Here is a 24,178-nt window from a genome sequence, read left to right on the forward strand (position 1 = left end):
CATGCTCTCCTCCAGGGAATCTTCCCGACTCCAGGATCAAACCTGGGTCTCCTGCTTTGCAGGCAGATTCTTTACCATCTGAGCCACCAGGGAAGCCCAAGAATACTGGAGTAGGTTGCCATGCACTTCTCCAGGAGATCTTCCCAACCCCGGGATCAATCCTGGGTCTCCCGCTTTGCGGGTGGATTCTTTACCGTCTAAGCCACCAAGGAAGCCCTTGAGGCACCAAGGGCTTCATCAGCTTACTTGAGATCACACAGCTAGTAAGAGTGTGGACCCAGGCAGTTTGGCTCCAGATTCTGCACACCCCCATGACACACCCCTCTGAGGCTCAGTTTCTTCATCAATAAAGTGGGGATAAAGGTACCTACCACCTAGGCCTGTCGGGCAGTCTGGCTGAGAGAAGACGTGTGCCACCTGCGGTGGCTCCTGGCGTTAGAGGGGCCTGACCGACAGCTGCTGTTTCTTTCCCCGTGTCTGTTCTTCTTCCATTTCAAGTTACAGTTTGGTGTTTGGCACCTCGTATGCGTCCTTCTGTGTACAGGGACTCTGACAGCAGTCAGCCAGCCTGACTTCTTCAGAAGAGCGACCTGGAGACCTGGGCTCTGAAGAGGGGCAGCCCAGCCAGAGTCACCCTGTCTGCTTCCCTTCCAGACCTTGGCGCCCGCCATCAACTGGCTGCCCTTCCTCAACACCATCTTCTACCCCGTGGAGATCAATGAATCAGAGCCTATTGTCATCTACGACAAAGAATACCTGAGCAAGGTCTCCACCCTCATCAACAGCACAGACAAATGGTAAGGGCCCCCAGCGGCCGGGTCCGGGCCCCGCGAAGGCAGCCTTGAGGTCTCACACGGCCCCTCTGCTCAGCCAGGATGGGGACATGCTGACCCGGGAAACCAGCCCACGGGCTGGCTTTTTAAAAATCTTTATTTGGCTGTGCTGGGTCTTAGTTGCAGCACTCGGGAGCTTTTAGTTGCAATATGTGGCATCGAGTTCCCCAACCAGGGTTCAAACCGGGGCCCCTGCTTTGGGAGTACAGAGTCTTAGCCACTGGACCACTGGGAAGTCCCCTGGGCTGGCTTTTCTGAGAGGCTGCAGGGCACCCTGACTCCTCCACCGGCCCCCTTGGTAGCCTGGGGCACGTTTCTTTCCCTTTATCGGGTTCATCTTCCTCATCCATGAAATGAAGATACAAACAGCACTTACTGCACAGGGTTGTTGTGAGAACTGAGTGAAGCAGTTGGTGTGAAGTATGTTAGCATAGTGCTGGCCCCGAATGGGACTCAGGAAGTGTTCGCTGACACTTGTAGTTAATACTTAGGATTGTTTTTAATTTTAAAGATTTGTTATAGGGAATTCCCTGATGATCCAAGGGTTAAGACTCTGGGCTTCCTCGGCAGGGTCCCAGGTTCAATCCCTGGTCAGGGAGCGAAGATCCCACAATCCTTGTGGTATGGAAAAATAAAAAGGATGTGTTGTAGAAAATTTTTTAAACTACAGAAAAAAGCAACAAAAATTAAAATTACCTAGAGCGCTCATATTGATCTTATGGGATGTGTGTGTGTGTGCGCGCATTTATAGAGAGAAGCATGGATATGTAAGTGAGAGAAAGAGAGAGATGGATGTTCTGATACATCGTTCCTCTTTTTCCCCATCATTGTGATCACATGGATAGTTTGCCTTTCCTTAACATTTATCATAAAATTTCCCCATGTCATCCCAGGCCTCTGCACGTCTCATTTTTCATAACTCCATGATAGTCCATCGAGTATAAATATGATTCTTTATTCACCATTCCCTGTTGTCAGACATTTAGATCGGTTCCGGTTTGAGGCTGGATGTTCATTATAGTGAACACCCCGTGTGTGTGGAGGTGCCTTGCCTACAAAGGTGATATCCGCCCCTGATGACCCTCTGTGCTCTGGTGGCGGGGGCAGTGAGAGCTCCCATTCATGGAGACTTGGGTGCGGCTGGTCAGAGCGGCCTTTCCTGCCCGTCCGATTCTTAGGCCCCTTTTCCCATTTCTGGCCTTCTGGCCGGGACACCCTCAAGCTTTGGAAGTGGCCACCCCTTCCCTGCTTTGGCCGAGCGGCACCCACCATCCAGCGTGCGTGTCTGTGACCCCTCGAGGTCAGCGGGGGGCTTGCTGCATCTGGCCCCGGGCCCTCCTGAGCCTGTCTGTGCTGCTGCTGCAGCCTGCTGAACAACTACATGATCTGGAACCTGGTACGGAAGACGAGCTCCTTCCTCGATCAGCGCTTCCAGGACGCCGACGAGAAGTTCATGGAAGTCATGTATGGGACCAAGAAGGTGAGCCTGTCGGCGTGCGTTTCCCCCACACACGCTGAGCGCCTGCTGGGCACCAGGCCCTGCAACTCAACAGGGAGGTAGGTGCCAGGCAGAGGAGGAAGAGGGCCGCCCAAGGGACCCGCCCTGGTGTGCATCAGTGCGCAGGAGGGGACCTAAGACAGCGGGGTGGACAGGGGCCTCCAGGGAGGGGCGGTTACACCGAGTCTTCAAGTATACGGGCTTCCTTCCCAGGTGGCTCAGAGGCAAAGAATCTGCCTGCCAAGGAGGAGACTTGAGTTCGGTCCCTGGGCCGGGAAGATCCCCAGCAGGAGAAAATGACAACCTATTCCAGTATTCTGGCCTGGGAAACCCCATGGGCAGAGGAGCCTGGCGGGGTACGGTCCACGGGGTCGCAAAGGGTCAGACATGACTGAACTACGAGTATAAAATAGACCCAGAGATTTGGCTAATTTACTGCGAAAGGTGGCTTCTGTTCTATCCCTCTGACTTCTCAGGTGCCATGGTTCTGAGGCTTCCTTGTGTAATAGAACTCACGTGACCGTCACATCCCTGCAGAGTGGGTGCCACCCTCAGCCCCCTTTTACACAGGGGCCCTCCAGTAATCCTACTTCTTCCCCATAAATATAAAAGCCTTGGAACAGCCCCCTGACTCCCAGAAAGTACGCCAGTGTCCGCCGATGTTGTTAGCCTCCCAGGCCCTGGTCCAAGGGGGTCTCTGCTACTTTAAATGCCCCACTGTGACCCCTGCCCACTGGCTACTTCCACCTTCTCCTCAAGGAAGCAGAGGTCATCTCTGTCGTGGGCACCGTGTGCCAGGCTCTGAGCACAGTGTGCAGACACTGAGGTGGGATCTGTGCCCTAGGCCCCCGTGCCTGCTGAGGGAGCTGGTAGAAACTACCAGTCCTCGCGGGTGCTGAGGGGACCCCCAACCTAGGGCCCTGGTGAGAAGCCGAGAGGTCCCCCAGCCGCAGAGCAGAAGCTGGAGAGCCAAGCCTTTGGCCAGCGCCCTGTCCCTACCAGGACCACTGCTTGCAAGACCCTAGAGGGTGGGCACAGCTGGCTCCCTGGACTCTGCCCCGCTACCCCTCCCAGAGTCCAGGGGGAGTGGGCGGGGCCAGATAAGGACTCAGGGGATGGCAGGATGTGGGTCTCACAGTTCATCCTGGGGCAGGGTTCTCCGTGTCCCTCTCTCTGGCGGGAAGGGGGCTGAGGAACAAGCCCTGAACCGAAGCAGAGGGGCTTCCTCAGCCCAGTGGCCTCCCTGGCCCTGCAGGGAAGGAGGGGAAGAGCTGGCTGCCCTGCCCGCCTCCCTGCTCCAGCTGCTCCTCCTACCCTGGTCCAGCCCTGGAGGAGCGCCTAGGTGCAGACCTGAGCAGGCAGGGACTCTGCCCTGGAGCCCTGGGCCTCCCGGGGCCTTTATACAGGAGGGGCCTGACCAGGACCCGGCAAGGCAGTTACTGAGACGGCCCTGTGTGTGGAGCACACACCTCCATCATTGCTTTCCCCCGACCCCGCGGGTTACAGATGGGAAAACTGAGGCTCAGGGAGGAAAGGGCTTTCCCTAGTCACCCCGCAAGGAGAGGGTCAAGCTCAAATTCAAACCCAGATCTGGATAACTAGAACTTTTAGTACTTTTGGCTACCCACTATTGGTAATAATAAGTAAAATATATAAAAAATATCCCTGCTGGATGTTTACCTTTATAGACATTATCTCCCCCAAGTTCCTACAATAGTGCTCAGTGTTGGAAACTATTACCATCATCCCATTTTACAAATGAGGAGACTGAGGTTCAGTGAGCAAAGGGACTTATTCAGAGTCACACAGCTCCTAGGTGGAGAAAGTGAAAGTGTTACTCGCTCAGTTGTGTCAACTCTTTGTGACCCCATGGACTATAGTCCTCCAGGCTCCTCTGTCCAAGGGATTCTCTAGGCAAGAATACTGGACTGGGCTGTCATTCCCTTCTCCAGGGGTTCTTCCCAACCCCTGGAGAGCTGGATCGAACCCAGCTCTCCTGCATCGCAAGCAGATTCTTTATTGTCTGAGCCGCCTTGGAGTTCCATAAGTGGAAAGTGGCTTTCAAACCCAGCATGTCCGATTCCACAGCCTGTCCTTCTAAGCTCTGCACCACTCAGCTTCAGCTCTGCAGGAACCAAAAGTTACAACTGAGCGTCCTAATAGTTGCCAGAGGCAGCAGAGGGGAGGGCAGAGTGAGGAGTTGTCAAATAGGTACAGAGTTTCAGATCTGCAAGGTGAAAAGTTCTGGAGATTGGTTGGTAGATATAAAACTACTGGACTTTATACTTAGAGTTCCCTGGGCCAGGCTCATAGTGCAGCTGCCGCTCTGACTAGTGAGATGCTGAGAGCTGCTGGGACACACAGAGGCCTGGGCAGAAGCAGGGGTAGCTGGGAGACCCTGCAGGTGCGAGGCTCTGGGCCGGGGGTCGCTGGATGCCCCCGGATGGAGGGATACTGCCTATCTATTTCTCCTTCTCCAACCCTCCTCACCCCCTGTCATAACTGCTCCTGGGTCCTGGCCGGGTCCACCCAGCTTGTATCCAGCACAACTCACAGGACAGCCCTGTGTGACCTTGGGTAGTCCTGGCGCCTCTCTCAGCCTCCGTTTTCCCATCTTTTGTTTGGGGTCATTCCTGATCTCATCTCACAGGACCCTGGGGAATGGCTTCCATGTGGGAAAACACTTTTAATTTCCTAAAGCTTTATGGAGCGTCCAGTTGTCCACTGATATAGGGAGATACTAACGCAGAACTTTGCGTCAGAAGATCTGAATTTCCACTGCCTCCTCTGACCAGACAACCTTTTTTTAATATAATTTTATTTAGTTATTGATATATTTTTGGCTGCTCCGGGTCTCCCGCTGCTGTGCACAGGGGCTTTCTCTAGTTGCAGTGCTCTGATTTCTGGCTGTGGTGACTTCTCTTAGAGTGGAGCACGGACTCCAGGTGCACGGGTTTCAGTGGTGGTGGCACACGGGCGTAGTTGCCCTGTGGCATGTGGGACCTTCCCGGACCAGGGATTCAACCCGCACCCCCTGCATTGGCAGGCAGATTCTTTACCGCTGGACCAGCAGGGAAGCTCCTAACCTAACATAGTTAGGTTAGGAATAAATTCCTAACATAGTTCAGTTCAGTTCAGTTGCCCAGTCGTGTCCGACTCTTTGCGACCCCATGGACTGCAGCACGCCAGGCTTCCCTGTCCATCACCAACTCCCGGAGTTTACTCAAACTCATGTCCATTGAGTCGGTGATGCCATCCAACCATCTCATCCTCTGTTGTCCCCTTCTCCTCCTGCCCTCAATCTTTCCCAGCATCAGGGTCCAAGGGACTCTCAAGAGTCTCCTAACCACACAGCCTTGGGCAAATCACTTCATTAGATCAGGGAGCTTAGTCTTTCTATCTGCAAAATGAAACAACTCATCACTGCCCTGTTTACCAGAGGGCTGACTGGGATTACACAGGGGGATCCCCACAAAGTCTGCTCTAAAGGGTACCACACTCCACAAAGGAGCACAGAGAGAACCTGCTTCGTAAGGTTGTAGGAGGGTTCTAGGGAATAGGGCCCAGAACCAGTTCAATTCAGTCGCTCAGTCGTGTCGGACTCTTTGTGACCCCATGGACTGCAGCAAGCCAGGCCTCCCTGTCCATCACCAACGCCTAGAGCTTGCTCAAACTCATGTCTATCGAGTCAGTGATGCCATCCAACCATCTCATCCTGTCGTCCCCTTCTCCTCCTGCCTTCAGTCTTTCCCAGCATCAGGGTCTTTTCCAATGAGTCAGCTCTTTGCATCAGGTGGTCAAAGTATTGGAGTTTCAGCTTCAGCATCAGTCCTTCCAATGAACATTCAGGACTGATTTCCTTTAGGATGGACTGGTTGGATCTGCTTACAGTCCAAGGGACTCTCAAGAGTCTTCTCCAACAGCACAGTTCAGAAGCATCAATTCTTTGGCACTCAGCTTTCTTTATGGTCCAACTCTCACATCCATACATGACCACTGGAAAAGGTCCGTATAGCTTTGACTGGACGGACCTTTGTCAGTAAAGTAATGCACCCAGTAGATGTTTAATAAGCATTAACTACTGGTGCTGATGCTGTTAGGCTTGTTGTGCATCTGCTTCTCCCCCCGGATGTTCTGGGTGCTTCGACTGAGACGCTTGAGGGCAGGACCTAGCCCTAGCTGTCAGGGTACAGCTGAACTGCTCAGAGCACACTGGCTATGTGAATTAATGAACACACATGTGAATGGATGGGTTTATGCAGAGAATCTCTTGAGAAGACAATGAATAAGAATCGGTCCATGATTCAGCCACCCCAGCCTGGAGCCTTCACGGAACCCAGGAGCTACAGTCCTCTGGTCCTGACCTCCTGCGTGGTCGGCCTCTGTACCCAGGGCAGGGTGGGGGGAGAGTTTAAATGGATTTAACAACCAGGAAGTAAAAGAACTTAGAAAAGGCTGGAGGGCCTTTTTCTTTCTTCCCTCTGGTATTTAAGGATCTTTTAAACTAATGTATAATTTGTTATTGTTTTTGTCTAGTGGCTGAGCCATGTCTGACTCTTCTGCGACCCCATGGACTGTAGCCCACTAGGCCCCTCTGTCCATGGGATTTCCCAGGCAGGAATACTAGAGTGGGTTGCCATTTCCTTCTCCAGGGGATCTTCCCAACCCAGGGATGCAACCCGAGTCTCCTGCTGAGCAGGTGGATTTTTTACCGCTGAGCCACGTGGGAAGCCCAACTACATACCAGTAGATGGGGAAACAGTGGAAACAGGGAGAGACTTTATTTTTGGGGGGCTCCAAAATCACTGCAAATGGTGACTGCAACCGTGAAATTAAAGACACTTGCTGCTTGGAAGAAAGTTATGACCAACCTAGATAGCATATTCAAAAGTAGAGACATGACTTTGCCAACAAAAGTCTGTCTAGTCAAGGCTATGGTTTTTCCAGTAGTCATGTGTGGATGTGAGAGTTGGACCATAAAGAAAGCTGAATGCCTAAGAATTGATGCTTTTGAACTGTGATGTTGGAGAAGACTCTTGAGAGTCCCTTGGGCAGCAAGGAGACCCAACCAGTCCATCCTAAAGGAAATCAGTCCTGAATATTCATTGGAAGGACTGATGCTGAAGCTGAAACTCCAAACTGTGGCCACCTGATGGGAAGAGCTGACTCATTGGAAAAGACCCTGATGCTGGGAAAGATTGAAGGAAGGAGGAGAAGGGGATGACAGAGGATGAGATGGTTGGATGGCATCACCGACTCAATGGGCATGAGTTTGAGTAAACTCCGGGAGTTGGTGATGGACAGGGAGGCCTGGCGTGCTATGGTCCATGGGGTTGCAAAGAGCTGGACGTGACTGAGCGACTGAACTGAACTGAATGGACTAAAAATGTGTACATTAAGTATGCAGTTCAGTGAGTGTTGACAAATGAAATCGCTCCGTTACCACCAGCCCAATCAGGGTGGCGAGCGTGTCCATCACCCATTTGTCCAGAGTGCTCTGTGTAGGAGGCTCCCTTGCGCCCCCATCGGTCCCCCCATCAGCCCTGTGCCCCCAGAGGTGGGTGTAGATGGAACCACACGCCATGTGGGCTTCTTTTGCTCGGCCTAACGGCAGTGAAATTCACCCATGTCGTGTGCGTCCGTCGCTCCTTCCCCTTTAGTTGCCGAGTCACGTGCTGTTGTATGAAAATACCACATTTTGTTCATCCATCTGCCTGTCGACGGGCATCTGGGTTGTTTTCAGTTGATGGCTATTGTGAAGCAGGCTGCCCTGAGCCTGGGTGATTTTCACCACCTGTGCTTCAGAGTTAAGAGGACCAGCTTCCCTGCAGCGTGGGGGTTTGTGTGATCAGGGCCACTGCTTGTGGTCATGTGGACTGTCCACAAAGGCGGTCTGGGCAGAGGAGCAGGCAGGCTGAGCCCAGCCCAGGTGCCTGGCCCCAGGCCCAGCTCCAGAAGGCTGCAGCCCAGCCTCCAGCACATCTTGTGGGCTGGTGGGCTTGTGAGTGAGACCGAGGTCGGATGAACTTCGGTCATCCCACAGGGTCCCGGTGGTGGCTCTTTCTCCAAGAGGCTTTAAATGGGGCTGCAGCCCTTCTGGGGTTTTCTGTTACTTGGGGGTAGAAAGGGAACTTCCCAAGGTTCTTTGCGACCAGGATCCTTAGCATCCTCCAGGAGAGAGGAGGGGTGTGGGGTGTGCAGTCCGGCATGTCATGGTTCCGGCGGCAGGGCGACTGGAGCAGCGGCTTCCCCTTGTGGACTGTGTCCTCATCTGCCTCCCAGGTCTGTTTTGGTGGCTCTGCAGGATACCTTAGCATCTGTGGAGTGCTCTGCAGGAAGCGATTGATGGCAGGGATTAGGGTGATCCCCGGGCCTTTTGGTCCAGTGCCTAAAATAACTTCCGCTGGGTCAGGAAAGGTCTCCCTCAAGTTCTGGACAGAAGCACAGACCCCACTCTGCCACCTCCTGGACAGACAGTGTCAACTAACCCCTCTGACTTGTGTTTTCCAGACGTGTCTTCCCCGCTGGAAGTTTTGTGTGAGTGATACAGAGAACACCTTGGGCTTCGCCCTGGGCCCCATGTTCGTCAAAGCGACCTTCGCTGAGGACAGCAAGAACATAGTAAGTGCCCCCCCACACACGGAGGCCGTGACATCACACCCGCCTCCCCCGTGAGCCTGCCAGGCCGCGCTCTCATCCACTCTGGACTGGCTCTACCCCGGGCCAGGGCTCCGGCCCTAACTCCAAGGTTCCATTTTCTAAAGCCTTGCGTCATCTGAGTTACCTACAACAGAGAATATGATCATAGTGGCAGGCACTTTGTCTGTAGGATTTCACGTAGCCCTCCCCGCTTCCCAGGGAGGTTAGTCTGGCCGTCTCCACCTCCAAGGGTAGGCAGGGCCCAGAGAGGTCATGTTGACAGAACAGCTTGACATGAAGTGGTGGTGGCCGCAGGATGCCTGTGGCTGAGCGCCTGGAGACAGCTGGGCCCCAGCCTGGATGCCGGCTTTGTCTCTTCCTGGTGGGGGGTCTTGGGACAATACTCTGAGCCCAAGGACATGGAGGTGGGCGCGTCCATCCCTCAGGCGGAGACTGAACGGCATTGTGCACACCACAGCAACCGGAGCAGAATGCGGGCTCAGGGAGGGGTAGCCGCTGTGGCATTACTGTTGGGGTTCAGTCGCTGACTCGTGTCCAACTCTTTGAGACCCCACGGACTGCAGCACCCCAGGCCTCCCTGTCCTTCACCACCTCCCAGAGTTTACTCAAACTCGTGTCCATCACGTCAGTGATGCCATCCAGCCATCTCATCCTCTGTCACCCCCTTCTCCTCCTGCCCTCAGTCTTTCCCAGCATCAGGGTCTTTTCCAACGAGTTGGCTCTTTGCATGAGGTGGCCAAAGTATTGGAGCCTCAGCTTCAGCATCTGTCCTTCCAATAAATATTCAGGCTTGATTTCCTTTAGTACCATTTTTATTCCTAACTTTAACTGCACAGATTTTTTATTTGCAGTCAGAGGTTAGCAAACTGACTCAAACCTCGTACGTGACCTGCCTGTTAGTGGCTGATGCAGATTCTGAGTCACGTTCTGTCCGTCGTCAGTCTGTCTGCTCCTCCTGCTGCCCGACTCCCCCTTCCCCTGCTCCAGAGTCTTTTTCAGCCTCTGGATCTGCTTTTGACATTCATCTCCAGCCTGAACAGTCTTTCTGGAACCACCCCTCAGAACTCGGCTTCTCTAGATGTTAAAGCCCAGTCCATCCAGAAGGAATTCCGTGAGCCACTACCTCTGAGAACAGATACACGTCCTAGGATTTCTGAAAAGAATCACAGCGCACGGCACAGGCACCCCTAAGTCCCGCCGTAAGAGTCTTTTCCAGTGTTCCCAGAGCTTGCCCTGAGTGTATTTGACCAGGGAGCCCTGTTTATAGAAATCCGTCTCTTCTCACAGGATGCTAGCGTTTAGAGGAAGGAGGTTGGGGAACCATGGCTGTGGACCCCCTTCCTCAGCCCAGCACCTCGGAGCACAAGGCCTGGAGCCAGGATCTGAGTTTAGTCTCTGGCCCCACAGCATCCTTCTCCATGGGATGCCCGCTGCCCATGGACAAGTTCAGTGCCCACACGTGACTGTCTCCTCAGGCCAGCGAGATCATCCTGGAGATCAAGAAGGCGTTTGAAGAGAGCCTGAGCACCCTGAAGTGGATGGATGAAGATACTCGGAAATCGGCCAAGGAAAAGGTGAGGCTGGCCAGGAGCTGGGAGGGGCCCTGCACAGAGGGCCGCGACCTCCGAGGAGGAGGTGGGCGAAGGAGGGACTGGCTCTAGCCAGTGAGCCCAACACGGATGCTGTGGGTAGTCCAGCACGATGGCGGGAGAGCCGTGAACACGTAGCTCGGATTAATGACCGGGTGAAAACAGAATGCTAAGTGTGCAAGGGAGGGACTTCCCTGGTGGCCCAGCGGCTAAGACTCTGTGATCCCAACGCTGGAGGCCCAGGTTCGACCCCTGGTTGGGAAACTGGATGCCACGTGCTGCAACTGAGACCCAGCACAGCCAGATAAATATAATTTAAAAACACATATGTGCAAGGGAGAGGCACAGAGTGATGTGACGAAGGATTGGATATGGTCCAGCGGAGGCGGGGAGGCCACGGAAAGCTTCCCTGGAGAGGGGACATTGAGGCAGAGATCCCAAGGATAGGGAGAGTTAGACAAGAGAAAGGAACAGGAAGGCCCTGAGCGGGAGGGGCCTGGCTGCTTTCCCTGGGCCCCGACCTTGAGCCCGGCACCCACAGAGCCCTGCTGAGCGCTCACTGTCCTCCGTGTCTCTCCTGCCCAGGCGGACGCGATCTACAACATGATAGGCTACCCCAACTTTATCATGGACCCCAAGGAGCTGGACAAAGTGTTCAATGACGTGAGTGGCTCCCTTGCATTCTGTCCCCTTGCATTCCTGAAATGCCCCTGGGGGGCCTCCACTTGGGAAAGGGCAGAGGCTGCTCTGGGTGGGCTGCTGGAGGCACCATGACTGTCAAGACGTCTTGAGATGAAGTGGTGTGGGGTCTGGGGATGGACTGGGCACCAGGGGGCCAATCTCTCCTCCTTCCTCCCCTGGGGCCAGCCAGTGGCCCCTGCCTCCCAGGACCTACCAGCAGTCCTTGGCCAGCACAGCATAGTCCGCTCCATTCAATGAGTGGGAGATAATGGGGGAGGGGGGCGACCAGATCCTAGAAGGCATAACTGCATCCCTAAAAGCATCAGAGTGGAGCCCCCTATAGCTCCCAGCCCCCAGAGAAACCTGGACCTGCCTCCTGTCCCCCGGCTTCTCCCCACCTCCCTGGAGAAACCTGGGCCTCTTGTTCAGACCTTGAAACGCTAACGGGAAGGAGGAAGCCTAAACCCCAGGTGCACGTTTAAGCTGAATTTAGGCAGCGGGGTGGTTGATGCGTCCCTGGTGGTTAGAGCTTTGGGCAAATCACTCCGTTAAATGGATTGTGCTTCTGCCCCGAACGCTTTATACCTTGTAATTGAAATTTGTGAATTCAGGCATTTGTGAAATTATAATAACCTCTCGTTGTGGTTATATTTAAAACCTAAGAATATGAAAATTACAGCTGAGAATATGGGACTCATCCGCAGCCTTTTTCCTTGAGAATAATTTTAGATCCTCCAGGGTATCATGATACAAGATGAGGGGCTCCTGGAGACAGCCCAGGCAGACCCCATCTGGATTAGAGTCCGGACCCCAAGGGCCTGGCCTTTCACTGGAGCCCTGAGGTAAAGAGCAGGTCTGAGAGAGAACCTCACACCTGTGGCAAGAGCCCAAAGGCCAGGCTGAGTGGGGAGGAAGGTGTGCAGGCATGCCTGCGCCCTGGTAGTTCACAGATCCCAGCTGCATTTATGAGATCTGTGCTGGCCAGTGTGGCAGCTACTGGCCACAGGTCCCTACTTTAGAGAATTAAAATCAATTAATTCATTAAATTAAAAGGTTGCACTCGCCACATTTCAAATGACCTAGAGCCACATGTGGCTGATGTCGACAGTACCTGACAACGTGTGCATAGAACCTGGCCATCATTGCAGAAAGTTCTGGACCCCGCTGGACTTATTGCCCACCCAAGGCCCTGGCACGATGGCACGGGCTTCCTGTTGCCCCGAGACCCTGCTGGGCCGCCCTAGGTGAAGCTCTTAGTGTGCCCCTGAAGGGAGAGGGCGCCAGCCCCGGCCAGAATGCGGGCCAAGAAAAGTGCCCCAGCCTGCAGCCCCTCGCCCCTCGCTTTTGTCTGCCCTGCGGACCAGTGCCCAGGCCACGCGGGGTTTCAGCTTCCTCAGTTTTAGAAGACAGGGTTTGCATTCAAGGACCTGAGCGTGCTCTGACCCTGTGACTTGTTCCCTCCTGCCCAGTACACCGCTGTGCCAGACCTCTACTTCGAGAACGCCATGCGGTTTTTCAACTTCTCCTGGAGGGTCACTGCCGACCAGCTCCGGAAAGCGCCCAACAGAGATCAGTAAGTCCCTGGGCCTCACTGGGAGGACGCTGGCTCCCGCAGGCGGGTGTGGGGGCCCAGCGCTCCTTCAGCCTGAATCGTGTGCGGGGATGTAACTGTCCTGACGGCCCTCTGAGCCGCGGGGACTGGTGTTATCCCACTCAGATGCCGGGAGCCGGGATCAGCCTGAGCCTGCGTGTCCTCAGTGTCCAGCCTGTTGGCAGAGGGGGTCCACCTGACATCACTGCCCAGCTCTGCCGCTGCAGCCTTCAAGGCTTTGCTTCATTGTCTGCAGATAAGATGTGTGTGTGCGTGTGTGTGCGCGCGCGCGTGCACGTGTATTCAGTTGTCTGACTCTTTGCAACCCCATGGACTGTAGCCCACCTGGCTTCTCTGCCCATGGGATTTCCCAGGCAGGAAGACTGGGGTGGGTTGTCAGTTGCTACTCCAGGGGATCTTCTGGACCCTGGAATCAACCCCACTTCTCCTGCGTCTCCTGCGTTGCAGGCTGATTCTTCACTTGTTGAGCCATCAGGGAAGCCAAAGGGCGAAAGCCACTTCTTTCTCTTTGCCGCTGGCTCCCCCTTGTGGACAACAGGAGTTTGAACAGCTCTGTTTCCTCTCTTTTTCTGTCTTCAACCACGGTACACCCTAAACGTACAAGAAAGTGGTCTTTTATCTCCAGAATACGGTGCAAGCACTACCCCAGTGTTGTGAATTTACTAGAAGTGTTTTAGCTTAAACTTTTCCATTTAAATTAAGTCTCCTACTCATTAATGTATCCACACTTAATGCATATCTGTGGGACTCATCTGGAGGAGACATAGTGACTAGCTAGGCTCTCGGAGAAAATACCCTTTCTGTCTCACTCCACTCCCCACTGGTCCTTCATATCAGAATGATCATTGGGAGGCCAAATTTTTCATTAATATCTACCATCTGAGCCTCTTCTATGCTCAAAAAAAAAATCATTGAACCCCCAAAAACTTGTTTACGGGGATTGTACTGACTTTTCTGAAAATTTTGTGAAAAAGAACTGTTCTTCTAAAGTTTACTAAAAAGAGAGGTATAGTTTTACTTTTTACAAGTTTCTTTAATGTCTGGCTTAATGGAAGACAGCAGGGTTCTCACATCTGCTCCTGCCTTCAGTCTGTTGCAATGTATCGTTTTGAAATATGTAAAGATACTCTGGCCTTACACAGACATGTAGTTAGAAAAGGAAAGAATATTTTAGCAGTCCTTTTGATACATGTGTACATGCCTCGTTGATACTACTCCAAAACGTGGCAGGCAGTAATTTTTTTAATTAATTTTTATTGGGGTATAGTTGCTTTACAATATTGTGCTAGTTTCTACCGTAAGGAAAATGAATCAGCCACACGCATACGTATGTCCCTGCTTTTTCAGATTTCCCATTGAGGTTGCCACAGAGCACTGAGCAGAATTCCCTGAGCTATACAGTAGGTTCTTATTAGTTATCTATCTGATTCACAGTATCAGTAAGGCGATGGCACCCCACTCCAGTACTCTTGCCTGGAGAATCCCAGGGACGGAGGAGCCTGGTGGGCTGCAGTCCACAGGGTCGTGAACAGTCAGACACGACTGAGCGACTTCACTTTGACTTTTCACTTTCATTCACTGGAGAAGGAAATGGCAACCCACTCCAGTGTTCTTGCCTGGAGGATCCCAGGGACGGGGGAGCCTGGTGGGCTGCCGTCTATGGGGTCGCACAGAGTCGGACACAACTGAAGCGACTTAGCAGCAGCAGCAGCAGCATGGTATCAGTAGTGTATATATGTTAATTCCCCTCTCAATCCCCCCACCCTCTTTTCCCCCCGCTGGTGTCCATAGGTTGTTTTTTACTCTGTGTCTCTGTTTCTATTTTGAAAATAAGGTTGTCTGGTTAATTGCACTGCAGAGTCTGAAACCAGTTCGTAAGCTTTTCACATTGTCGCACTACTGTTCCATCAGTGTGCCTTGCGCTTTGAATGGATCCTTCCTTTGCCCACGTGTGACTTTGCAACACCATGCAGTGGCCATTTGGAAAACAGTGCTTCACTGAGTCTCACGTATCTTCCTAACAGTGCCACCTTCATTATACGTTATATATCCGAAAAAAGTCTACATCGGGTAATGTTGCTGTTGACCTCCAGAGAGAAAAGTCTTTAAGTATTGGACAGCTATCAAGTTTGCCGTGGCCGACACCAGTTTTTCAAGTTTTTGCTTGAAATTTCAGTTGTTTTGAAACCTTGAGTTTTTCTCATTGGCAACAAACCGCGTCAGTTGTTTCGCTTGAGGTGATGCGCTCACTGTTTTTCAAGAAAACGCCTGTCAAACACCCATCATCCTCTCAAGTACAAATGGCATTCCGTGAAAAAAACAGAAATGCTGGGACTTCTTGGTGGTCCACTGGTTAAGACTCCATGTTTCCAATGCAGGGACGTGGGTTCAATCCCTGATCAGGGAACTAAGGTTCCACACGCCACAGTGTGGCCAAAAGTTTAAAAAAAGAAATAAAAACAGAAATGCTTACAAGTGCTTCCCATCTGGTCACAGACTGTTAAGAGACTTGCACTCAAGGGTCTAGATTTAATGAAGGTAATTATTATGCTGCATCATCAAGGATGTTCTTAAGTGAACAGATTTTATTTTTTTTTATTGGTGAAGAACATGGTGACCCACTGAACTGGTACCACTGCCTTGACTCAGCGGAGGCTCCGGCAGTTTTACCCAGCGTTGCCTTTCCCCCATCCGTATAATGTCAACACGGTGGGAAAGGTAAATAGCATCTTACTATTTTAATGAAAATAGTTTCGGCCTCACAGAGCCCCTGAAAGGGAGTTGGGGGCTTCCCATCTCAGCAGCAGCAGCAGCAGCATCTCACCAGGTATCCGTGCAGCACACTTTGAAAACTGCTGACACGCTCATTTTTGAGCCTAGAGAGTCATGACTTTTTAGTGTAGAATGGTCCATTTTGTTCCTTGTGTTTTTTTTTTTGAGATGTTCAACATTTTTAATAGTGAAATGAAATGAAATATAAAATGAGATTTCATTGTACACTTGCTAACACGGCTAAAGTTGATAGTTTCTAGTGCGGAAGAAGATGCTGGGCACCTGGAAATATCCAGCCTGGCAGGTGGAGGTGTAAAATGGTACAACCATGGTGGAGAACGGGGAGCTTTTTTCTCGTTTTTGGTTTTTAATTTTTATTGCAGTGCAACTGATTTACAAGGTTGCATTAGTTTCAGGGGTACAACGAGATGAACCAGTTAGTTCTCCACGTACATAATCCACTCTTTTTAGATTCTTTCCCCGTATAGGCCTTACAGAGCCTTGAGAAGTCTCGCCCCCCGTGCTCTACAGTAGGTCCTTACTAGTTAATGCATTTCGATCTTTGCCAGGGTCTCACTGTTCCACTGTGCGATGTGACATCGAATTCAACCAATTCCTTCCTAACAGACATTTGGGTGTTTCTAGTTTCCTCTCTCAAAAGCAGTGCTACCTCATGCTTGCATGCCTTGGGCCGGGGTCCAGGGGAATCCACACTTTCAGGGCTCTCGACACGCCCCAGATGGGCTGTCCCCGCCTACCGCCCTCCATGAGGTCGGATCTTCCACGTGTGTCTCGCTTGCAGGTGGAGCATGACCCCGCCCATGGTGAACGCCTACTACTCGCCCACCAAGAACGAGATCGTGTTTCCGGCCGGAATCCTGCAGGCGCCATTCTACACCCGCTCTTCACCCAAGTAGGACGCTCCTGAGGCTCCATCCCATCTCCTCCCTGCCCCCCCGCAACCCCTCAGCAGACCCCCCCGGGCCAGCCTGACAGCTGGGTCAGCCCGCCTCCAAACCTGTCTCACCGAGGGCTCCTTGTTCCACTGGCCAGGAGACGTTGCCATGGAAACAACACTCTCACTCCCTGTGCTTCTCTCCGGGGTCTCCTAGACCTCAGAGTCCCTACACAGTGAGAACTCAGGGCTCATCATGGAGGCAGTTCAGTTCAGTCGCTCAGTAGTGTCTGACTCTTTGCAGCATGCCAGGCCTCCCCTGTCCATCACCAATTCCCGAAGCCTGTTCAAACTCATGTCCATCAAGTCAGTGATACCATCATGGAGGCAGGAGCCCCAAACAGGGGAGTGCCCCTCTAGTGATATTCTAGAACAGTCTCAGCTGGGAAGTTGGGAAGGGTGAGAAGTCTCAGAAGTGAATTCCCCACAGGCCTGGATCTGAACAGGCTTGCTCTCTGCTGGCTGAGTGGCCCTTGGGCAACGTAGCTGAACCATCCCACACCTCCATTTGCTCCCTTATAGTCAGTTACTGAGGCCTAGCTCTTCGCACTGACCCAAGAGGGCAGTGCCTGGCACGGTGCTTGGAGTGCAGCTGGCTCTCCAGGTTCTGACTGGCTCTGGGCCCGGCTAGAGCCCTGCAGGACTCTGCTGTGTCTCCAGACTGAGGAAGTGGTGGGCCTGTCCCACACGGCATCACTCTCACCCCCGTGTCTCCCCTTCCAGTGCCTTAAACTTCGGCGGCATCGGCGTCGTCGTGGGCCACGAGCTGACTCATGCTTTTGATGATCAAGGTACGGGTTCCTCGGGGTCCTCTTCAGATGAATCCCCACCTTCCTGGCACCGCTGCTCCTGCTTTTGCTCCTATGCATCTTAGCCTTGGAGACAGGAGGAGATGGAAAGTTAAAATCCTGGCCCAGACACCTGCCAATTTGTGTGCCCTCTCACAAGCCCCGTCATTTCCTCAGGCCTCTATTTTCTTATCTATAAAATGGGTGTGCTGATCATGTGGTGATTATGAGGACTGGGCAGGCTCACAGTGGGACACCCTGCTCCCCGAAGGTGTGAGGTGCTGGGGGGTAGTACAGTGCTCCCCCTGTAGTCAGTGGGGAGCGAACATTCCTCAACTACCCCAGACACTTCTCTGGTCCAACGACAAGTAGAAGAGTTAGTGCCTCACCAGCTAACGTCCAGAATCCCCCTCATTGCCTCCTGCCTTGGGGACCCTGAGACAAAGTGAGGAGGCAGGACCTTCCTGTGACCTTTGCGCTGCCCGCTGCCTTCCCCCCGCCACTGGGCGCAGGGTCAGAGGCCCTTCACCAGCCTCGACCGTGAATACAGCTCCACCGGAACTTTGAACGTGCGGGTCCTTAGGCGGGTCACGTTCCTCCCTCCCCCACCCACCCCAGATGGCTGATGCATCCGGGCCCTTCAGTGCCCAGCTGTGTCTCTCCCCCGCCCAGCCTGACGCTGCCCTCTGACCCCGCAGGCCGAGAGTACGACAAGGATGGGAACCTCCGGCCCTGGTGGAAGAACTCGTCCGTGGAGGCGTTCAAGCAGCAGACCGCGTGCATGGTGGAGCAGTACGGCAACTATAGCGTGAACGGGGAGCCGGTGAACGGCCGGCACACCCTCGGCGAAAACATCGCCGACAACGGGGGCCTCAAGGCGGCCTATCGGGTAGGAGGCCCCTCCCTGCACACCCCAGACCCAGCTCTGGGTCTGTCCAGATGCTTCTCGGTTAAGAGTGGTGGGCATGCACAACGGCGTCTTTGGGCCTCAGTGGCCGCATCTGTGGAATGGGTGGCAGTGCGGACTGAGTGAAAGGGTGTCTGTGAAGCACCCGGCTCGGACCTGGCACACACAGGCTGTGTACCCCAAGTCCACCCCCCACTGAGGGTCACCAGAATGGGCTTGGGCTGGACCCACCTGAAGACCTGCCTGTCCCTCCCTTTGCAGGGGAAGCTGCCCCTGACCCAGGCAGCGGTGGGCCAGGGCGGGGAGGGAGGGGGACACTGCTCACGGAGCCAGTTCTGGCTCCAGTCCTGGTTCTGGAGTGAGTCACTCAGCCTCCCTGAGCCTCTGTGCATGTGGCTGTGTTCGTCCCTGCATTGCTGGGTGTGAGAGAGATGGCACGTGACGGCTTGGGCGCCGGGTCTAGTCTGGGGTGGCCCTCGGCGATGTTGGCTGAGTTGGAAGAGAGAGATGCCAGAGGCTAAGGCAGAGCCTCCTCCTCCTCCCCGTGGCAGCGAGAGCAGGAAGCCCGAGAGATGCTGTGTGCTGAGGCCTGTGGGCCGGGGCCGCTGGGAACTCTACGATTAGGTATTTCACGCCAACTGTGCAGGAGATGGAGAAGGCGATGGCACCCCACTCCAGTACTCTTGCCTGGAAAATCCCATGGACGGAGGAGCCTGGTAGGCTGCAGTCCACGGGGTCACGAAGAGTTGGACATGACTGAGCGACTTCACTTTCACTTTTCACTTTCATGCATTGGAGAAGGAAATGGCAACCCACTCCAGTGTTCTTGCCTGGAGAACCCCAGGGACAGGGGAGCCTAGTGGGCTGCCGTCTGTGGGGTCGCACAGAGTCGGACACGACTGAAGCGACTTAGCAGCAGCAGCAGCAGCAGTGCAGGAGACAGAACCAACCAGAAACAACCCAGAAACATCCGGTGACTTGCCCGACGTCTGTTAGTCAGGGAAAGTGTGTTGCAAAATTTTGACCCGCTGTTTTGGTGCTGGTGGTTCTGGGACGAAACAGCGATGGGTCCTGCTCTCATGAAGCCCCCAACTGTAGCGGGTCAGGGATGGGGAGGAAGGCAGTTCACACCTCCATGGATAAATGTGATGATGTCAGGTGCTGATAAGATGAAGAAGACAAGACAGGCCAAAGGAATAAAGAGAAATAGGGGAGAGGGTGGTCAGGGGAGGCCTTCTAGAGGGGATGACCTTTGAACGGAGTCTAGTAGGGTGAGAAAGAGGCAGGGAAAGAAGAGTAAATGCCGAGGCCGCGAGGTGGACCCAAGCCTCGCACAGCCCAGGACAGGAAGAAGGACGTGGCAGGGATGGAGGGTATGGCCCGGTGCAGGAGGGGTGGCCGGAGGAGTGGCTGTCCCGGCTACGGCCTCTGTTGACTGAGCAAGGACCTTGGGGTTTATTCTGGCTGCAGCGGGAGCCACTGCGGGGGTTTGCACAGGGGAAGGATCTGCGTCACCCTCTACAACCAGGTCAGCAGACCTACAGCCTGGGGGCCACATCCAGCCCTTAGCTGGCTAAATCAATAAAAATAAATCAAAGTTGTGGGAGAGAGGGGACAGCTACACCCACTCATCTCCATGGTGCCTGTGATTGTTTTCATCTATCAGGGTGTTCCTTGAGCTATTGCAGCAGAGAAACTGTTTGGCTTCCAAAGCTGAAAAGACTTACTCTCTGACCCTTTACAGAAAATGTCGCCAGCCCCTGCTTTATGAGGATGACCTGAGTTGCTGTGTTGGGATGGGGTTGGAATTGGACCAGTTTGAGGTCAAGGAGACTAGTTAGAAAGCTGCTGTGAGGTTGTCCAGGCAAGAGATGGGCTAGAGCAACGTGAAGGGTGAGATGTGGTTAGAGTAGGGCTGTTTGGTTGATTGAAAGATGAATCAAAGGAGGGTCCTGGGGTTTGGGCCTGAGTAACTAGGTGGTTCAGTTCTGTTCAGTTGCTCAGTCGTGTCCGACTCTTTGCGACCCCATGGCATTGCAGCATGCCAGGCCTCCCTGTCCATCACCAACTCCTGGAGTTTACTCAAACTCATGTCCATCAAGTCGGTGATGCCATCCAACCATCTCATCCTCTGTCATCCCTTTCTCCTCCCGCCTTCAGTCTTTCCCAGTTTCAGGGTCTTTTCCAGTGAGTCAGTTCTTCATATCAGGTGGCCAAAGTATTGGAGTTTCAGCTTCAGCATCAGTCCTTCCAATGAATATTCAGGACTGATTTCCTTTAGGATGGACTAGTTGGATCTCCTTGCAGTCCAAGGGACTCTCAAGAGTCTTCTCCAACATCACACTTCAAAAGCATCAGTTCTTTGGTGCTCAGCTTTTGTGGTTGGCATCATTTACTGTGATGGGAAAGCAGTGTGTGTGTGTGTGTGTGTGTGTGTGTGTGTGTGTAAAATGCATCTTGGATGTCCAGCTGGAGCAGTTGAATGTTCCCAGGAAAGGCTGGAGCTGGCAGGGTGCATCTGTATTTAGATCGAGGTGGTATTTAAAGCCGTGGGGTTGAATGAGCTCCCTTTGGGATGAGTGCAGGTAGAGGGCGGCTCCTCTAGGCTGAGTTAGGCTCAGAGCTGAGGCCCAAGACCCCCAGAAGCCAGGCCCTGTCCCAACAGGATGTATCTTCGAAGGTCGCCCCCACTAGCCCCTCACTGCCACCCCAATTGTTCCCTTGTCACGCGGACCCTGAGCTCTGTTCTCCCCACAGGCCTACCAGAACTGGGTCAAGAAGAATGGGGCTGAGCAGACACTGCCCACCCTGGGTCTCACCAACAACCAGCTCTTCTTCCTGAGTTTTGCACAGGTGAGTTCTTTAGAGAAAAACTAATACCCAGGCACAGTCTGCCATCTTGAGTTCTAGGAGCGCTGAAAACCAAAAGGCAAATTTCCTCAAATAGAGAAGCCCTAGCTCGTGGGTCCGTCCACAGGGCATTTACCCTTTAAGAGGGCGAGCTTCATCTTTGGAGAAATTCAAGGAAGGGTCGAGAACCCTGTTAGAGGAATTCCTGCATCAAGTAGAGGAGAGGACAGGTTTGCTTGGATGGCTAAGGGCCCTCCCAGTTCTGCGGTTCTAGAAATGTCTTAAACTCAAGGCGTCCCAGGTCGTCCCTAGAGTTGGCAATCAGCGTGTAGATTTCTGTTGGTGCCCAGAGCCACAAGGTCACGAGTCAGTTGGTTCTGCCCAGGAAAGGAGTGATCTGGACTCAGTGCAAAGTGTTCAAACTGGTTTAGGGGCAGAATCTTTTGTGCAGGTGAAGCGTATCTCACATGCCCAGGACAGACATTCAGCTGGTCTGGCTGCAGGAGAGGAAGCTGGATGAAGGCCCCCAGCCCTCTGCTTCCTCCTAACCCAGGTGGCAGGCCTGTCATGGGGGTCTCAGAACCAGAGGGGCGCTTATTTCCCTGTTACAGTGATGGGGCCAGTCTGGCGGCCTCAGGGACCGCAGTGACTCTGCCCTCTCCTTTATCACCCCCTCAAAGGTCTGGTGCTCCGTCCGCACCCCCGAGAGTTCGCACGAAGGTCTCATCACCGATCCCCACAGCCCCTCCCGCTTCCGGGTCATCGGCTCCATCTCCAACTCCAAGGAGTTCTCGGAACACTTCCACTGCCCGCCCGGCTCACCCATGAACCCGCATCACAAGTGTGAAGTCTGGTGAAGGGCCAGGCACCCAGAGCCGAGATGGAGGGCAAGGCGGGGGGGGGCCCGAGAACACCCCCCTGGGCCCACAAGACTGCCCCCTCCATCCGGCGGCCAGCCCCCTCCCCCGACGCTGCAGGGTGGTCAGCCGGAACCAAGCCTGTGACATGAGCTCTCACCGTAAGCTGAGATTTGACCCCCTGTGAAGACCCGCTCATCCCAGGCACACGTGTGTCAACTCTGATGGGTGTTGGGGCGTTAGCCGGGTTGCCCACCGGGCCTGGACCCTCACCGACAAGGGCAGGGGAGCCCAGCCCCCTCCGCCCACATGCAGCACCAGATATACCACAAATACCACTGTGTCAAATGCTTTAAAGATATATTTTTGGGGAAACTATTTTTTAAACATTGTGGAATACACTGGAAACCTTCAGGGAAATGATGCATTTAAAACACTTTTTTTTTTTATGGAAAGGATCGGTATATTTATTATGTTCTGTTTTTCTAAATAACCTGTGGACAAGGGAAAGCCCCTGACTAGCTCCCTCTCTTCCTTCCTTGCTACAAGGTTGGGTTGAAGCAGGATTCCGGGCCACTGAGCAGGTCCCCACGTGGAGAGGTGCTTCTGCCCTTGGGGTGTGTGGTTCCAGCCCCCTCCCCTGGTTCTTACTCCCAGCAGAGGGAGGGGCAGCTAGTTGGCACCACCCCCTGGGGATACCTGCCTCTGAACCTAGAGTCCATCAGTGGGGACCCCCCAGCAAGGAAACTCTGGTCCCCTGAGTCACACTAGGGGACTGATAGCTGCGTGAGGCCAGGTCTGTGCCCTCCAACCCAGTCTGGATGTGCCCGAGCACCCCGGACCTGGGTCACGAGCCTTGCGAGGCTGAGACCCCGCGTCAGAGCTCTCTGCCATGTCACGGGGTCCTCTCTCCGTCCCCTTGCTTTTGGGCACCTCCACCAGCCCGGGACCCGCAGCCGCTCTGCAGCGCCCCATCCCAGCCGTTTCAGAGTCTGCCTTGCACGCCTCTTCTCCCAGGGGAAGAAGAGAGAAAGCAGCGCTCATCGCCCGGGGACCGGGTCTTCGCTTGGGCTCCGACCTCCACCACCTCCCTTCCTGGCTCCCAGGACCACAGGCGGCCCTGGCTTCCTGCTGAGTGCCTTATCTGGGGCTGCGCCCAGGCCCCCGCCAAGGAGACCACCCTCCGCACCAGGGCCCACACAGTTGCCCCCTCATGGCTGCCCAGAGGCCTGGGCCTGCCTGTCAGCGGCACCGCGGTCAGGACTCTGAGGACCCCCTGAACGTGCCCCGGGCTCCAGCCCACCCTCAGGCCTGGCTGAGTGGAGACAGTACTTGCCGGGGACCCTCCTCTTCTTGGGGGGTGCTCCTGGCTGGGGGGGCGGTTCAGGGGGCAGGCACGGTGGGTCTGGCCTGAGGTGGTAGGGCACGGGCAATGCCGTCTCCTCCGCGCGGCCGAGGCCCGCCGCCCCCCAGAGGAGCCAGAGTCCCCCGGAGGAGCAGACGGCAGCTCGGCCACCGCCAGGCGCCCTGTCAGACGCGCCCGTGAGCTGGGGCGGGCAGTCGTCGGGGGGCTTGTCAGAGGAAGGGAGCACGGGGCGGAGAAGGAGCGGAGTTCGCAGGCTGCCGCTCACGCCGCCACGGAGGGCCGGGCTCTCTCCCGCCCTCCAGCCTCCCCAGAGCAGGGTCCCAACCCCCTGGTCTGGGGACTGGGAGCCCCCGGCGAACGGCAGCCGTCCAGGGCTAAGGGTCCAGCCAGACGGGGCGTCTGCTGCCCTCACCGTTTCCGGGGGGCAGAGGGCAGCGCAGGCGTGGAAGCAAGCGAAGCCCCCACCCGCCTGGTGCCCGCCCCCTGCCCTGGAGCTTTGGGCAGCCGCCCTCCCTCAAGGGAGCCCCACGGGCCGGCGTCTCTGCGGGGACAGGGGAGTGGGGTTTGGAGCTGGGAATCTGCTTTTTTGTATTATCACGTTCCGTGCTACTGTAGTTCTGTGTGGCACCATTGTAACTGAAATAAAGTACTTATACCGAAGGCCGTGTGACCGAGAGTGGCTTCCCCCAGGCAAGCTGTGTCCTGTGGCGCCGCCAGTGTCCCCGGGGCTGGCTGCACCTCCTCCCCAGAGCAGAGGCCTTGAGTGAGTGAGTGAGTCAGTGAATGTCACTGTCGTGGCCGACTCTACGA

At 54.4% G+C, this 24,178-nt stretch overlaps 1 protein-coding gene across 4 annotated transcripts in view; it reads left to right on the forward strand.

The window, feature by feature from the left end:
* Positions 1-24,028, forward strand: part of ECE1 (endothelin converting enzyme 1) — a 124,927-nt gene extending 100,899 nt beyond the window's left edge. For all 4 annotated transcript variants that reach the window (XM_027521341.1, XM_027521349.1, XM_027521323.1 and 1 more), the window contains 11 exons: positions 655-797; positions 2,199-2,313; positions 8,842-8,952; positions 10,467-10,565; positions 11,166-11,243; positions 12,731-12,834; positions 16,448-16,558; positions 17,324-17,391; positions 18,087-18,277; positions 21,053-21,148; positions 21,826-24,028. In XM_027521341.1, coding sequence (XP_027377142.1) covers positions 655-797; positions 2,199-2,313; positions 8,842-8,952; positions 10,467-10,565; positions 11,166-11,243; positions 12,731-12,834; positions 16,448-16,558; positions 17,324-17,391; positions 18,087-18,277; positions 21,053-21,148; positions 21,826-22,002 — 1,293 coding nt within the window. In that variant the 3' untranslated portion in view covers positions 22,003-24,028. The remainder of the gene's footprint in view (positions 1-654; positions 798-2,198; positions 2,314-8,841; positions 8,953-10,466; positions 10,566-11,165; positions 11,244-12,730; positions 12,835-16,447; positions 16,559-17,323; positions 17,392-18,086; positions 18,278-21,052; positions 21,149-21,825) is intronic.
* The last annotated feature ends 150 nt before the right edge of the window (positions 24,029-24,178 follow it).

The sequence above is a fragment of the Bos indicus x Bos taurus genome, chromosome 2, assembly GCF_003369695.1.
Source record: "Bos indicus x Bos taurus breed Angus x Brahman F1 hybrid chromosome 2, Bos_hybrid_MaternalHap_v2.0, whole genome shotgun sequence".
NCBI lineage: Eukaryota > Metazoa > Chordata > Mammalia > Artiodactyla > Bovidae > Bos > Bos indicus x Bos taurus.